The following is a 17,529-nucleotide window of genomic DNA, read 5'->3' as shown; positions in this document are numbered from 1 at the left end:
ACTCCATCGTAGGTTAACTCCAATATAAATTAAGACTTTATACAGTTAAGACTGTGTTGGACTTTTATAGTTCTACATGTAATATTTTCTAAGAGTAGTATAGGGGACTTATGTCCAAGGGTCTTTTTATACAATAAAACATTTATTTTGAAATATTTAAAAAATGTTATATCAGAATAATGCATTGATGGGTTACACAATCAAATAGTATAGGATGGCAGGAGTGTTCTTTCCCTCCCCTCTTCATGACTAGTCTTACAAGAGAAAATCAGTTACTTTTCAATTTTCACTTTTTATTGAGATACACTTACAAATGTATAGCTTAGTGATTTTTACAAATGGAATACACTTCTATAAGCACCCTTCTAGAATACACGTCTATAAGATCAAGATACAGAACTTTTTCAGCATTCCAAACTCCCTTATTTACCACTGTCCCCCACAAGGATAACCACATTCATGCCTTATAACAGATAAGTTTTGCTTGTATTTGTACATTGCATAAATGAGAAAGAAAAAAGCAGCACCTGACTACTATGGGCTGGAAGCTGGCCAGGCTCTACAGCTTGACCATGGTGTTCTCCTGTTGAACATAAACCATTTCACAGAACACCATCAACAGGCAGGTCACTCTGTGACCATAAGCATGTCAGCGCACAGAAACGAGGACACTTTCCATGCAACAGAAATAACTAAACATCCTCCTCTCCCTGCTAATATGAGTGACTTCTGCTTTTTTATCCATATAGCTTAGTCTGACACCATTTCTGACACCTCCTAGATATCAACAAAATTATTGATACCAATCATAGAATTGTCTGGTCTTTCTGATAGCATCCATTCCCCAGCAAAACCACACTTTCTTTGAACCATTCTAAAATCACCCAGCGTTAAGTCCATCTTCTATAAAAAGCATCTCTGAATACCTTTTTACTGAGACAAGGTGCAGTTTCCCATGGTGATGTATCTTTCATTGTAAGTTGCCAGTATACCCGAGCTGAGGCCCTTTAAACTGAGTTTATGTTTTAACTAATTAGTTAACTGAATAATTTTTAATTGAAGTATAGTTGATTTACAAAATTATATTAGCTTCAGGTGTACACATAGTGATTAAATGTTTTTATGGATTATACTTCGTTTAAATTTATTACAAAACAGTGGCTGGCTGTATTTCCCTGTGCTGTACAGCAGCAGCCTCAACCTTTTTGGCACCAGGGACTGGTTTCACGGAAGACAGTTTTTCCACGGATAGGGTGTGAGGGATGGTTCAGGTGGTACCGGTCCGCGGCCCAGGGGTTGGGGACCCCTGGTGTACAGTATATCCTTGCTGCTTATTTATTTTATACGTAGTAGATTGTATCTCTTAATACCATACCCCTGTCTTCCCCTTCTCCCCTTCTCTCTCCCCACTGGTAAGCACTAGTGTGATTTCTGTTAGTCTGTTTGTTTTGTTATATACTTTGACTTGTTTTATTTTTTAGATTCCACATATAAGTGGCAATATACAGTATTTGTCTTTCTCTGTCTGACTTATTTCACTAAGCATAATACCCTCTAGGTTCATCCATGTTACTAAAAATTGCAGAATTTCTTTCTTTTTTATGGCTGAGTAATATTTCATGGTGTGTATGTGTGTGTATATATTTTCAATATATATTAATATATATATGGTATATACATATATACCACATCTGTTTTATCCATTCATCTATTAATGGACACTTAGGTTGCTTCTGTATCTTGGCTATTGTAAATAATGCTGCTGTGAACATTGGAGTACATATACTTTTCAAATTAGTGTTTTTCTTTACCTTGGAGGTTTACCCAGCAGTAAAATTGCTGGATCATATGGTAGTTCTATATTTAGTTTTTGGAGTAGCCTCCATACTGTTTTCCACAGTGACTGTACCAATTTACATTCCCACCAACAGTGTACTAGGGTTCCCTTTTCTCTACATCCTCGCCACCATTTGTTATTTGTGGTCTTTTAAATGATAGCCATTCTGCCAGATGTGAGGTGATAGCTCATTGTGGTTTTGATTTTATTTCTCTGACGATTGCAGTGTTTAGCATTTTTTCATGTGCCTGTTGGCCATCCGCATCTCTTCTTTGGAAAATGTCTGTTCAGGTCTCCTGCCCAGTTTTTAATCAGGTTGTTTGTTTTTTGATGTTGAGTTATATGAGCTGTTTATATATTTTGGATATTAATCCCTTATTGATCATATCATTTGCAAATATTTTCTCCTGTTCAGTAGGTTGTCTTTTTGTTTTGTCAATGGTTTCCTTTGCTGTGCAAAAGCTTTTAGGTTTGATTAGGTCTCATTTGTTTATTTTTGCTTTTTTTACTTTTGCCTGTGGAGGCAGATCCAAAAAATATTGCTATGACTTATCTAAAAGAATGTTCTGCCTTCACTTTTAGGAGTTTTATTTTTTCAGGTCTTACATTTATCTCTAATCTGTTTTGAATTTATTTTATATATGGTGTGATAAAATGTCCTAATTTTATTCTTTTACATGTAGCTGTCCAGTTTTTCCAGCATCACTTATTGAAGAGACTGTCTTTCCTCATGTATATTCTTGACACATTGCTGTAGATTAATTGACCATAAGTGCATGGGTTTCTTTCTAGGCTCTCTATTTTGTTCCATTGAACTGTGTGGCTGATTTTCTGCCAGTATCATGCTATTTTGATTACCGTAGCTTTCTAGTATACTCTGAAGACTGAGAGCATAATACCTCCAGCTTTGTTCTTTTTTCTCAAGATTACTTTAGCAATTTGGGGTTCTTTGTTGTTCCATATAAATTTTACGATTATTTGTTCTAGTTGTGTGAAAAATGTCATGGGTATTTTGATAGGGATTGCATTGAATCGTTAGATTGCTTTGGGTGCTATGGATATTTTAACAATATGAATTCTTCCAATTGAAGAACACGGAATATCATTCCATTTCTTTGTATCAGCTGCAGTTTCCTTCTTAAATGTTCTATAGTTTTCAGAGTAGGTTTTTCACGTCCTTGGTTAAGTTTATTCCTCAGTGTTTTATTCTTTTTGATGTGATTTTAAGCAGGATTGTTTTCTTGCTTTCTCTTTCTCATAGTTCATTGTTAGTGTATAGAAAAGCAACAGATTTCTGTATATTAATTTTGTATCCTTCAACTTTACTGAATTCACTTATTAGTTCTAATAGTTTTTTGGTGGAGACTTTAGGGTTTTGTTTATATAGTTTTATGTCATCTGCAGATAGTAGCAGTTTTACTTTTCCCTTCCAATTTGCATACTCTTTATTTCTTTTTCTTGTCTGAATACTGTGTCTGGGACTTCCAATATTATGTTGAACAGAATTGGTGAGATTGGGCATCCTTCTCTTATTCCTGATTTGAGAGGAAAGGCTTTCTTTTCACCTTTTCACCATTGAGTATGATGTTAGCCATGGGTTTGTCATAAATGGCCTTTATTATGTTTAGATATGCTCCCTGTAAACCCACTTTGATGAGAGTTTTTATCACGAACGGATGTTGAATTTTGTCAAGTGCTTTTTCTGTGTTTATTGAGATGATCATGTTATTTTTATTCTTTCTTTTGTTAATGTGATGTATCATTGATTGATTTGCGAGTATTGACCCTTGCATCCCTGGAATAAATCCCACTTGATGATGGTGTATGATCCTTTTTATTTATTGTTGAATTTGGTTTACTAATATTTTGTTGAGGATTTTTTCATCTATATTCATCAGAGATATTGGCCCTTAATTTTCTTTTGTTGTAGTGTCTTTGTCTGGTTTTGTTATCCAGGTAATGGTGGCCTCATAGAATGAATTTGGGAGTGTTCCATCATCTTCAGTTTTTTGTAATACTTTGAGAAGGATAGGCATTAACTCTTCTTTATGTGTTTGGTGGAATTCCCTTGTGAAGCTGGCAGGTCCTGGATTTTCTGGGAGGATTTTTGCTACAAATTCGATTTCACTGTTAGTAATTGGTATGTTCAGATGGTCTCTTTCTTCCTTGTCAGGTTATATGTTTCTAGAAATGTGTCCATTTCTTCTGGGTTGTCTATTTTGTTGGCATATAACTGTTCATAGTATTCTCTTATGATTTTTTATATTTCTGTGATAATGGCTGTAATTTCTCCTCTTGCATTTCTTCTTTTGTTTATTTGCGTTTTCTCTCTTTTGATGAACCTGGCTAAAGGTTTATTTATTTTGTTTATCTTTTCAAAAAACAAGTTCTTGCTTTCATTGACCTTTTCTATTGTTTTTTGTCTCTAATTTTATTTCTTTAATTTTATTTCCTCTCTAATATTTATTATTTCTTTCCTTCTGCTGACTTTGGGCTTTATTTGCTCTTCATTTCCTAATTCCTTTAGATGATAGGTTAGGTTGTTTATTTGAGATTTTTCTTATTTCTTGAGGTGGGCCTGCATTGCTGTAAACTTCTCTCTTAGAACTGCTTTTGCTGCATCCCATAGATTTTGGAAAGTTGTGTTTCCATTATCTTTTGTCTCAATGTATTTCCTGTTTTCCTCTTTAATTTCTTCATTGACTCATTGGTTTTTCAGTAGCATGTTGTTTATTTCTCACATATTTGTGCTTTTCCCAGTTTTCTTCCTGTAATTGATTTCTAGTTTCATAGTGTTGTGGTCAGAAAAAAATGCCTGATATAATTTCTGTCTTCTTAAATTTGTTGAGACTTGTTTTGTGTCTTAGCACATTATCAATCCTGGAGAACATTTCATGTGCACTTAAAGAGAATGTGTATTCTGCTCTTTTGGGGTAGAATGTCCTGTAGATATCTATTAAGTCCAACTGGCCTGTTGTGTCATTTAAGACCCTGTTTCCTTATTGATTTTCTCTCTGGATGATCTGTCCATTAATGTAAGTGGTATGTTAAAGGCTCCTCCTATTCTATTATTGTCAATTTCTCCCTTTATGTCTCTTAGTATTTGCTTTATATATTTAGGTGCTCCTGTATTAGGTGCATACATGTTAACAAGTGTAATATCCTGTACTTGTGTTGATCCTTTTATTATTACATGATGCTTTTCTTTGTCTTTTGTCATAGACTTTGTTTTAAAGTCTACTTTGTCTGATATGAGTATTGTTACCTCTGCTTTCTTGTTATTTCCATTTCCGTGAAATCTCTTTTCCATCCCTTCACTTTCAGTTAGTGTGTCTTTAGCTCTGAAGTCAGTCTCTTGTAAGCAGCACATAGATGGGTCTTTTTTATTTATTTATTTATTTTCTGTTTTTTTTTTTTTTTTTAAACATCTTTATTGGAGTATAATTGCTTTGCCATGGTGTGTTAGTTTTTGCTTTATAACAAAGTCAATCAGTTATACATATACATATGTCCCCATATCTCTTCCCTCTTGCATCTCCCTCCCTCCCACCCTCCCTATCCCACCCCTCTCGTTGGTCACAAAGAAACGAGCTGATCTCCCTGTGCTATGCGGCTGCTTCCCACTAGCTATCTATCTTACGTTTGGTAGTGTATATATGTCCATGCCACTCTCTCACTTTGTCCCAGCTTACCCTTCCCCCTCCCCGTATCCTCAAGTCCATTCTCTAGTAGGTCTGCATTTTTATTCCCGTCTTGCCCCTAGGTTCTTCTGACCATTTTTTTTTTTTTTTAGATTCCATATATATGTGTTAGCATACGGTATTTGTTTTTCTCTTTCTGACTTACTTCACTCTGTATGACAGTCTCTAGGTCCATCTGCCTCACTACAAATAACTCAGTTTTGTTCCTTTTTATGTCTGAGTAATATTCCATTGTATATAAGCAGCACATAGATGGGTCTTTTTTAATCCAATCATCCACCCTATGTCTTTTGATTGGAATATTTATTACATTGACATTTAAAGTAATTATTGATAGGTATGTCCTTATTGCCATTTTGTTACCTGTTCTCTGGTAGTTTTGAGTTCTTTTTTGTTCTTTTTTTTCTTCTTTTAGATTCTTCCTTTGTGATTTGATGATTTCCTTTCATGGTATGCTTGTGTTTCTTTCTTTCTAATTTTGGTATATCTATTGTAGGTTAGGCGGTTTTTCCTTTTCAGCACTTTGAGTATATCATGCCACTCCCTTCTAGCCTGCAAAGTTTCTGCAAAAATATTAGTTGGTAACCTTCTTTAGGTTCCCTTGTATGAGACTCTTTGTTTTTCTCTTTCTGCCTTTAGAATTTTCTCTTTAACTTTTGCTGATTTAATTATGATATGTCTTGGTGTGTGTCTTTTTAGTTCATCTTGTTTGGGACCCTCTGTGCTTCTTGTACCTGGATATCTGTTTTCTTCTTCAGGTTTATGCAGTTTTCAGCCATAATTTCATCAAATACATTTTCTACCCTGTTCTCTCTCTCTTCTCCTTCTGGGACCCGTATAATGCAATGTTGATATGATTGATGTTGTCCCAGAGATCCCTTAAACTGTTCTTCTTTCTTTCATCCTCTCTCCCTCCCTCTCTCCCTCCCTCCCTTCTTTCCTTCCTTTTCTCCCTTCTTCCCTTCCTTTCCTGATTTGGTTATTTCCATTATTCTATCTTCCAGATCACTTTTGTGTTCTTGTGTATCACTTAGTCAGCTGTTAATCCTTCTATTGTGTTTTCCATTTCAGTTACAGTATTCTTCAATTCTAACTAATTCTTTTTTATATTTTCTAGTTCATTATTAAAATTCTCACTGTGTTCAGCTATTCTTTTCCCTGCTTCAGTTAGCATTTTTTATTACTAATGCATTGAACTCCTAATCTGGTAAATTTTTTATTTCTGTCTCAGTTGTTTTTTTCAGGGATTTTCTCTTGCTCTTTCAATTGAGGCAAATTCCTCTGTCTTCTCATTTTGCTTAACTTTCTCTGTCTTTATGAAATTAGGTGAAACTGTTGCCTATTGCAGTCTTTAATGGGTGCCTTTGTGTGGTACAGTCTGCTGAATCTGATGTGAACACAGAACATGTCTTTCCTCAGGTTTGCTGACAGCTATCACCTAGGTAGGAGGATGGAGATGGAGTTGTTAGATCAGAGCCAGGTGTAGCTGGGGCTTTTTCTCTGCTCAGTGGCCATCACTGCTCTGTAGGGGGTGGGGTCTGTTCCCAAGTTTCTGGAGCAGACTTTTTTTTTTTTTTTCTCTCTTTTGTTGGATTTTTTTTTTTTTATATCTGTATTGGAGTATAATTGATTTACAATGTTGTGTTAGCTTCTGCTGTATAACAGAGTGAATCAGCTGTACGTATACATATATCTCCATATCCCCTCCCTCTTGCGTCTCCCTCCCAACCTCCCTATCCCACCCCTCTAGATGGTCACAAAGCACTGAGCTGATCTCCCTGTGCTATGCGGCTGCCTCCCACTAGCTATCTATTTTACATTTGGTAGTGTATATATGTCCATGCCACTCTCTCACTTTGTCCCATCTTACCCTTCCCCCTCCCGGTGTCCTCAAGTCCATTCTCTATGTCTGTTTCTTTATTCATGTCCTGCCCCGAGGTTCTTCAGAACCATTGGTTTTTTTTAGATTCCATATATATGTGTTAGCATATGGTATTTAGTTTTCTCTGACTTACTTCACTCTGTATGACAGACTCTAGGTCCATCCACTCACTACAAATAACTCAATTTCGTTTCTTTTTATGGCTGAGTAATATTCCATTGTCTATATGTGCCACATCTTTATCCATTCATCTGCTGATGGACACTTAGGTTGCTTCCATGTCCTGGCTATTGTAAATAGTGTGGAGCAGAAGTTTTGAGAGTTGGGTCTGAGCTGGCTCCATTCCCTTGAAGTGTGTTTTCTCCTCAATCCCAGCACCAGCATTCTTGCCCAGGAGGGGAGCAGTGCTCGGGCAAGAGGGGTTGGCATGGGCACTTGGCGTTGGTCTGGGTGCGAATTGTGGCTGTCTGACCACAGACAGAAATCATGGCTGCTCTGATGTGCTGCCTGTGTAAGCACCAGTAATGGCTGCTTCCACCCTGCTCAGACACGCTTTAGGTCTGAGTTGCTTTTGCTTCTCACAGCTGAGCTTTCTGCTCAGCTGTAGCAGCCCTCACCCCAGTGAGGCTGGAGAAGTTGCTAGACTTAGACTGGGGTGCGTGCTGGGGCAGTCACAGGAAACCAGTCAGCCACCCATGCAGTTTCAATCCACCCTCTCCACCCTGTTTTGGAAGTAAGCAAGCGAGTATGCGCTCCTCATGAATGGAGTCCAGGCTTCTCACAGCCCTCCTGTTAGTTCCCCCAGCCCTCCAAACAGCAAGGAGACTCACATTCTCAGTGTCTGACCTTTGGACAAGGGTGCCCAATTTGTGACTCAAACCGCCTACTCCCTAGAGAGGATCTCTGCCTGTGTGATCCCTCTTCTTCTGAGTCCCCTCCCAGGGGCACAGGTCCAGACCTGATAGCTTCTCATCCCTTTATACCCAATTCTATATGGATCTTTCTTACAGTCTTCTAGTTCTGCTAGTCTACAGTTAGCTTTCAGTGAGAATTGTTTCACGTGTAGACATATTTTTGATGTGTTCTGCATCCTCCTGCTTTGCCATCTTGATTTCTTCTCCCTGAGTTAATTTAGTTTTGTTTGTAATCTATATTCTGTGTATATACCAACTTAGATTAATTTTTTTAGGTGTTTGTCTATTGCATTTAATTTGTCAAATGTATTGGTGTGTTTTTATATAATATTCTTATAACTTTAAAATTTCTGTGAGTTTTTCAATAATGTGTCTTTTTTTGATATTGATAATTTTTTTTCTCTTCTTCTTTGGTAGGTCTTGATAGCAGTTTATCAATTTTACTGATTTTTTCGAAATACCAATTTTTAACTTTGTTGATTTTTCTCTATTGTATTTTCAATTTTTGCTTTTTATTTATTTTATTCTTAATATTTTCCTTAGATTTTATTTGGTTGTCTTTTTTCTAGATTCTTGAAATGGAAATTCAAAGTATTGATAATTCATTATTTTCTTTTTCCTAATATATGCATTTTTTTTGTCTATAAACTTTCTGCTAAGCCCTTCTTCAGCTTCATACCACAAGTTGTGGTTTGTATTTTTTTAATTCATAAGTTACTTATTGCTTTTGTTGTTTAATTTCCAGGGAGTTGGATATTTTCTAGTTACCCTTTTGGGATTGGTTTCTAGCTTATCTCTGTTGTGGTCAGAAAACTTATTCTGAAGTATTCAGTTTTTTTAATCCTGTTGAAGCTTTTTTTATGATCTGGCATTGGTTAATTTTCACAAATATTCCATGTACACTTGAAAATTATGTAAATTTTGCTCTTGGTTATTTTAATTTTCTCTAAAGTCAATTAATTCAAGTTTGTTAATAGTAATGTTCAGATTTTCCATACCTTTACTTTTTATTTCTATTTGTTCTATCATGTATTGAGAAAAAGTCTGTATGATTTTGAATTTTTTCTTTTAGTTCTGTCAATTTTTACTTTAAATATTTTGAAGCTGTGTGTTTGGATGCTTACATGTTTGGAATGTGCTGTCTTCCTGTTTGGTTATTTTCTTTATCATTATCAACTGTCTTTTGTCTCTAGAAGTATCTCAAGTTTTAGAATCTGGTATTAGAATGATTACACTAATTTTGGGGATTGGTGTTCACATGGTATATTTTTCCATTCTTTTACTTTCAATTTTCTGTTGGTTTTCTTTATAAAGTGTGTTTCTCATAAACAGTATATCATTTGGTTTTGCATTTTTATTCACCATGGCAGTCTTAATATTTGTAATGTAATACAGTTAACCAATTCATGCAATAACTAATGTAGTTTTCTAATTAACCTGATAGTTTTTAATGGCTACCCTGTGTATAACAGTATGCATCTGTGACTTATTTTTTAAATATAGATAAATACTTTGCCACTTTTCCAGTATTGGTCTTTAACTCCATGTACCCAGTACCTGCCTTTGCATTATTGTTGTGCTGCATTTGTCATAGATTTTCAGTGGTTTTACTATGATGTCCTTAGAAGTAGTTTTCTTTGCATTTATCCTGCTTGCATTTTCTTGAATCATTCTAGTTGGTGTATAGTTATTACATTGAAACTTTAAATTTGTTTTTTTCTAGTAATGGTTAAAGTTCAGCATTATTTTGATATTGTTTTTTAACCATTTACATATCCTCTTTCATAAAGTGCATATTGAATTCTTTTCACATTAACTTTAAAAAGTTAAGTAAATTTTAAAATCTATTCTAGGATTTTCAAAAATTCATTACATTGTTTTTCTTAACATTAGAAAATAATCATTGATAATATGTATTTTTTACCTAAAAAATTAATTGTTTTTTATCAGTTAAAATCATAAGTAATGCATGTAATTGTTGATTGATTTTTCTGTAGATGTTGTATAATTAATATAATTGTTTTTTATATTAGAATATAAAAAAACTCCTTTGTGAGGCAGAAGTTTACTTTTTCTCAGTTTAATTTATTGCAAAGTACCTGTGTACGGCAGTCTGAATAAATCTTTTTTGACGTTAATAATGGATTCTTTGCAATTACTCATATGTTGTTAATTCCAGGTTTTTACCAGGTCATTCTGTTTTCAAGTGTTACATCTTAAATACTAGTACAATAAACACATTGATGAATTTTGAAGTAGAGAATAATTAATAAGAGTTTCTATTTTTGTCATCTATAATCAAACATTTCAGAAAAATTGGTAATATCAAACATACAGTTAATGTTAAAACTATATTGAATATAAGTAGATATTCCTTTGATGCTTCAGTATCCTAGGATTGTCTTAATGAATATTATTTATCCTTGTTTGCATAAGTGCTGACTGATCAGTAGAGCATTCTCGTTAATAGTCTTTTGGGTGGGCTTGCTGTTGCTGTATTTTGGACTGTATCTAAAAGCCTGTAATAAAAACTATTTAGAAGTACTAGAAAATTATATTTTTTAATGTCATGTAGCAAAATACAGAATATTCCAGCCAACTAATTATGTCATTTTAAAAAAACAGGACCACGTTATGTGGTACAAATAGGTGACAAAATTATCGACTACAATGAAGAATTTCGCCTTTTTTTGTCAACCAGAAACCCAAATCCCTTTATTCCACCGGATGCAGCTTCCATTGTTACTGAGGTTAACTTTACTACAACAAGAAGTGGATTACGAGGACAGGTATATATGGACAATCATTTGCCTTAGAAATCTTTAGTATCTTTGTATACTAATGAAATATTTTGAGTGGGAAGCTATTTTGTTAAATTGATTAGAATTTAAACTCATGATTTTGAAAATACACTTGCAAATCAGTAACACATTTGGGTTTATTTCATTTTCCATTAGTGTTAGAATTGTATATTTGTTGCTAATGTCAAATTGCTGCTTCTTCCAGTATAACTTTAATTTTACAGTCTACTTCTGTCATATTTGTTAGAATTTGAGAAATGGAGGATCATACATGTTAAGATTAGCAACTTTATTTTTTTTAACTATGAAAACTGAAGTTTAAATGTTAAAATTGCAGTTATTGACTTATTCAGCTAGGTGAGGATCTTTGATTCCAAATCCAACAATTTTTTTTTTGACTAGAACATTTGCATGTTTGAATTCACTTTATCTGTGTATGGCTTATTACAGTTTATAGTTATTACATGAATTGCAAAATGATTTTCATGTACAGATTTTTACTTATACACTCCCTTACTCATTTTTCCTCTTTAAAGATATCCTGTTGACTTTTTTAGTATCATCCTGTTTTTTACCATCTAACAATAGTATATTTTTTCTCTTTTGATTTATATGATAGCATGTATATTTGCCATGGTTTTTACTTTATTGTAATTTTTAAAACTCTCCTATTAAAATATTTTTCTTACCGTACTAGATGACTCACTGCATATTTTTATGAACAATGTCTTTTGATTGGCTTGATGATACTTCTCATAAATAAAACAATGTCAAATTACTCAGAGCTTGGCAGAATTGACAGAATTGCTTCTTCTATATAAAAGATCTCCACAGTAATTGCTGAAAAGGGCTATTTAGGTATTACTTTAACAAGAACTAAATGAACATGCTTATACAATAGATTTCGAATTAATATATTTTATGACATGCAAATGTCATTTCCTATTTTAAAGTTTCAAAGTGAAGAATTTGACATAGCAGTTTTCAACAGCTTTATTAAGATTCAGTTCATATATCATACAATTCACCCCTTGAAAGTTTACAATTCAATGCTTTTTTAGTAGAATTTCTGAGTCTTATGGTAACTCTATATTTACCATTTTGAGGACTAGACAAAGTTTTCCAAAGTAGCTGCACAATTTTACTTTCCTACCAATAATATATGAGGGTTCCCCTTTCTCCACATTCTGGCCAACATTTATTATAATTTGTCTTTTTAATTATAGCCATCTTAGTGGATGTGATGTGGTATCTCATTGTGATTTTAATATAGTATTTTAGGTAAGGTAACTATTTCTTTTTGTGACTACTTACCATTAAAAATGTTTGCTTCCGTAGTTTTTATATATTTAATCTAATTTAAGAACTGAATATTACATGTTGATATGTTAAGTAATGCAATTTCTTATAGCTGCCCTATAATATTTAACATTTTATCAATTAGTTAACTATTCATTTTGCCTCTTTTGTCAGAAATAATTGTGAAGGTGTCTCATATGTTTAACTAGAAAGAATGAAATGAAGTACATAGTAGTATCATTATACTTGTAATATTTGATCCAACATAAGGCCTGTTTGTGGGAAGTTTTCATTTTGGTTTGTTTTGTTTGAACTTTATTGCTAGAATAACCTTGGCTTTTTTTTTTTTAAGCTTTTGGCATTAACTATTCAGCATGAGAAACCTGATTTAGAGGACCAGAAAACAAAACTATTACAACAGGAAGAAGATAAGAAAATACAGTTAGCTAAGCTTGAAGAATCTCTTTTAGAGGTAAAATTGAGCTATTCAGGATATTTTTCATATTACATTATTTTGATTATAATCAAATATTGTTTTTTAAAAAATTATAGTACCTTTAGCATGTTTTTGGTTGTATCAAAGACACATCAGTATGTATCTTAAAGTCAAAATTCAAATAGAAAAAGGTAGATGTCTAGGAATATAAGACTTCTAGGTGTAATGTTTAAGACAAGCAATTTTTAACTAATATCGTCTTTATACTGTATTATTTCATTAATATTTGATTTTATGCTCAGAAAAACATTCAAAGGTAGCATGAAATTATGATTTGATCTGTAACTTTAAATAGTTTTTATTTTTATTAGGTTGATAAAATTAATACATATACAATGTTTTGATGATATAGTATCATATAATGATTTACAATATCTTTTGATACAGAAGGCTGTAAAATAATGAAATTCTTTTAAGAGAACATAAGTTCCCCAAAACATCATCAAATTAATGATAGTTAACATGGGCTTCTTTTAATTGATTATTTTAATATATATAATAATGTTCATATTATTTTATTAATTTTTCTGCAGACACTTGCCACATCTCAAGGCAATATTTTGGAAAATAAGGATTTGATTGAATCTTTGAATCAGACAAAAGCAAGCAGTGCACTTATTCAGGAGTCACTTAAAGAATCTTACAAACTCCAGATTTCTCTTGATCAAGTAAATATTTCCTTCTTTGTGATCTTATATTGTTTTCTGAAACTTTCATGTTAATATGATAAAAATTATAGTACCAGGACTTCAGGGGAATGATGATTGCAAAAAAAGAAAGCTATTCAAAAACACCAGGTCCTTGGGTCTAATTCTTATTATAGAGAGGGCGATAGATGTTGAGGGTATCAAGGGTAAGGAGTGCTGGTCATTGAGCCCTGCTGAGTACTACTGATTTCTGGCATGTTATCCAAAGTTCTAGAGCTATAAATTTGTACTGAAATTGAAAATGAGCGTGTTTAAAATGACTGTTAGAGAGCATCTTTGCCATTCCTGGAAATTTTCTTAAGTTAAGGCAAGTTAAGTATATCAATAAAAGAGTTAAAAGCTATTCTTTCCATCAAAAACATTTTTCTTCCCTACTCATCGTGGACCCCATGAATGTGATGATCTGAGCTCTTTTCTTAAAAATGGTTAAAATCCTTCTTGCTTTATTCTTTCGACATTTCCTAGAGCAAAATTTCAACCTTATATCAGTACAATGTATCTTTATTTTTTCCTCCTACATTCGGTGACAAGAGATTTGCTGAAGAAAATCAAACAATGAAGCAGATTAATGTTATTGTGAATTCCCAGTCTCCAACCTGACCTGGACCCTTACTGACATCCTTTAATATATCCCATTTCCCTCAATGACTTTTCCAAATGTCATTTTAGGTGTTTTTCAGCTGTTGCTCAAATTCTACACTTACATAGTATTACTTTCTTCACTTGAGAAAGAGCTCTGTTGAAATCGGAATAAGAAAAAACTTATAGCCTGTTTCCAATCCAGTCGTCCCACCTTCTCTACCATAGCTAAAGTTGGCAGATGTCATAGCTGTCACTGTATACCAAAAGGATTTTGAACTTTCTGTGCCTTCTCTTTCTGAACAGGCATCGCTGAGTCACACACATAATTTTACCAGTATCACATTTATAATCCTGGTGCTTTGATCAGAATGACATGGAGAACCTTCTCAGAGTTCAGTTCATAACCTCAAGGCCATTTAATCCTATGATCCTTTCATCTTTATCATCGTTTACCTTCAGTCAGAATGAAAGCCCCTGTGATTATTGGTTTGTTCTATGCTTATGTTGAACAGTGCTAGGTGCTTTATTATCTTAATGTGGACACTCGTTACAGTCTTCTACTCTACCTCCACTTCCATCAGTGTTCTTGTTGGTACCAGTCCCACACACTAGATTCATTGTTCTAACTTTTCTCCACTGCAGGGGTAGCCTGTAGTGCCATGCTGTCTTACATGACCTATGTGACCTCTGATCACAGCTGTTTACCATTCCATTTAATCCTAATACAGGTGCTTACCTCTTTCCCCTAATACAAGTGTTCTTGTCTTCATTAAAACCAACCTATGTACTACTTCTAGCTCTGTAATCAGAGGGGAGGGGAAGTATTTAGAATACATTGCCTGCAGTTACATAAAAATACAAAACAAAAATGTAATATCTTAGGATTAAAAGAAGTATAAAAACTTAAAAATAGAAAAGCTGGATTATGCAGTTTCTTTATAAAATTCTGTGATTCATCTTTATTTGTTGTATGTATGTTGAAAGTAAGGCTGTGGCTAGATATGTGCATAGCAGTCTGTAGGTGGCAGTAAAGCATTAGAACTAAGGTGTCACCCTTCCCGCCGCCCCCCCCCCCCCCCGCCCCCGCCCCTTGTTCCACAGGAGCGGGATGCCTATCTCCCTCTGGCTGAGAGTGCCAGCAAGATGTACTTCATTATCTCTGACTTGTCAAAAATTAATAACATGTACCGTTTTAGTTTGGCTGCATTTCTCCGACTTTTCCAGCGAGCTCTGCAAAACAAACAGGTATGCTGTTGGTTACCCCATAGCTGAGACTGAATGAGAGAGATCGCTTTACTAGGTGCTTAATTTATAATAATTTCCTGAGAAAAGTTGCTTGGAATTATGTTTCAAAAGACCATCTGTAACACTTTTAAACTATATTTAAAAGAAACTAGCTCCTTAGTTGCATTTTATGTTTTTAACAAACTGTCCCAATGTGGCAGTCCTCTTAATGGAAATGATTTATGTTCTGAGTATAAATTAATAAATGATTATCTTCTCAGATGATCATTAAAAAAAAAACCTGGATGATTCAGGAAGGTATAAAGGTAAGAAATTATCCACATAATCCCATTACCTGGGGAAAACAACATTTAAAATTTCATTGTATACCCTTGTTGTTTGAGGCTATAATACATACCCGATATTGTTCTAGAAAATGGGAATACAGGAATATACACTGCTTTATCAAGCTTGTATTCTAATGGAGGGAACAATATATTAAAGAATACACATAATTTTTACCAAAAGGTATAATACTGTGCTTTAAAAATATATTGTACACAATTTTCATGTCAGTAAATACAAACCTACACAATATTTTTGAGAGCTTGTGAGGCTATACCCTACTTTATTTAGCTACCTCCTATAGGGTGTTATGGTTATCTCTGCTGAATACCTTATTACCCCCAAATTTAGCAGATTAAAACAATGTTTCTCTTATGCTCATTGATTCTTTCTTATGCTCATGGATTCTATGGGGAATTTTGTCAGGGCACTGCAGGGATGGCTTACCTCTGCTTCACAAGGTCTGGGGTCTTGGTTGGGAGGAATTGAGAGTGCAAGTGGTTTTGGGGAGGCTTCACTTTCATGTCTGGTACTTGGGGTGGGTGGACTTGATGACTAGGACTGCTGACTGCAGCACCACTCCGTGAAGCTTGGCTTCCTCACAGCAGAGTAGTTGGATTCCTCATATTGCATATTGAGATACCAAACATGTATTTCAGTGAACAAGGCAGAAGCTGAATTGCCTTTTATGACCCAGCCTTGGGTCATTTCTGCTGTATTCTGTGGGTTGAAGCAGTCAGAGCCTACACAGATTCAAGAAGGGGAAAGAGACTTTAACTCTTGATGGATGGAGGGTCAAAGAATTTGGGGGTTATGTTTAAAATAGCTATAGACACTTACAGGGTTTTTTCCTCAGTGTTTTGTTTCTCCAATTATTTTCCTAGTGAAAGTCCTAGACTTGGATAGCTGGGGCAAAAATGCACATTTGTAAGCCTTTAGACAAATATTGTCTAATTATCCTTTGGAAATATACGCTGTTGGTATATTAAACTAATACAACAACAGGGGCCTTTTAAATCTACACCTTGAGCAAAAATGAATATTATATAACTTTTAATAATTATCCTATTAGGTAATTGAAAAATATTTCACTATATTTGAAAGTCTTTGGTCACTTGTAAGATAAATATCACTTGTAAGATAAATATCAGATTATTTGTGTTTTTTCTTTGGTGAATTATTATTTTTACATTCTATGGTATTAGTATTTTAAAGTTTTACTTATAAGAGTTTCTTATATATTAAGGACACTAAACCTTTGTCATATGTTGTAAATATTTTGGGTTTATTAATTTGCTTTTTAATTTATTAAAAAAATATTTTTATGAAACCAAATTCATCAAGTTGTTTATTGTTTTTGTGTTCAGTATAATACTAATATAAGTGTTTTTTAGAATTATATTTTGGGTGAGAATAATTTGTTCTTTTAGATAGTTAGGAGCAAAATTTCATATCCGAGTAGGTTTACTTAAGTCTATCTATCTGAGGAAAGATTATTATTCATTCAGTTAATATTTATCACAGACTTACCATGTGGCAGGCATTTTTCTAGGTGCATGGGTGATATAGCAGAGAATAAAACAGGAAAAAATCTTTGTCTTCATTGGCATGGACTACTTAATATTTTCATGAATGAGTTATTTCAGAAAATCTTTGATTACAAATAATGATTAAAGTTTACTGATGTCTTTTCCACTAAAGTAAATCATTTGAAGTTGTTCTTACATTAGATTTGAAATAA

General features: G+C 33.8%; 1 protein-coding gene across 1 annotated transcript in view; it reads left to right on the top strand.

Moving 5' to 3' along the window:
* DYNC2H1 (dynein cytoplasmic 2 heavy chain 1) overlaps positions 1–17,529 on the top strand; it is a 367,421-nt gene that overhangs the window by 158,752 nt on the left and 191,140 nt on the right. The window contains exons 66-69 of the mRNA XM_061204011.1: positions 10,960–11,123; positions 12,787–12,906; positions 13,464–13,598; positions 15,321–15,464. Of these exons, the coding sequence (XP_061059994.1) occupies positions 10,960–11,123; positions 12,787–12,906; positions 13,464–13,598; positions 15,321–15,464 (563 nt within the window). The remainder of the gene's footprint in view (positions 1–10,959; positions 11,124–12,786; positions 12,907–13,463; positions 13,599–15,320; positions 15,465–17,529) is intronic.

Source organism: Eubalaena glacialis, chromosome 10 (assembly GCF_028564815.1).
Source record: "Eubalaena glacialis isolate mEubGla1 chromosome 10, mEubGla1.1.hap2.+ XY, whole genome shotgun sequence".
In the NCBI taxonomy this organism is placed as follows: domain Eukaryota; kingdom Metazoa; phylum Chordata; class Mammalia; order Artiodactyla; family Balaenidae; genus Eubalaena; species Eubalaena glacialis.
Note: the sequence above shows the minus strand (reverse complement) of the source record. Positions and strands in the feature narration are given on the sequence as shown.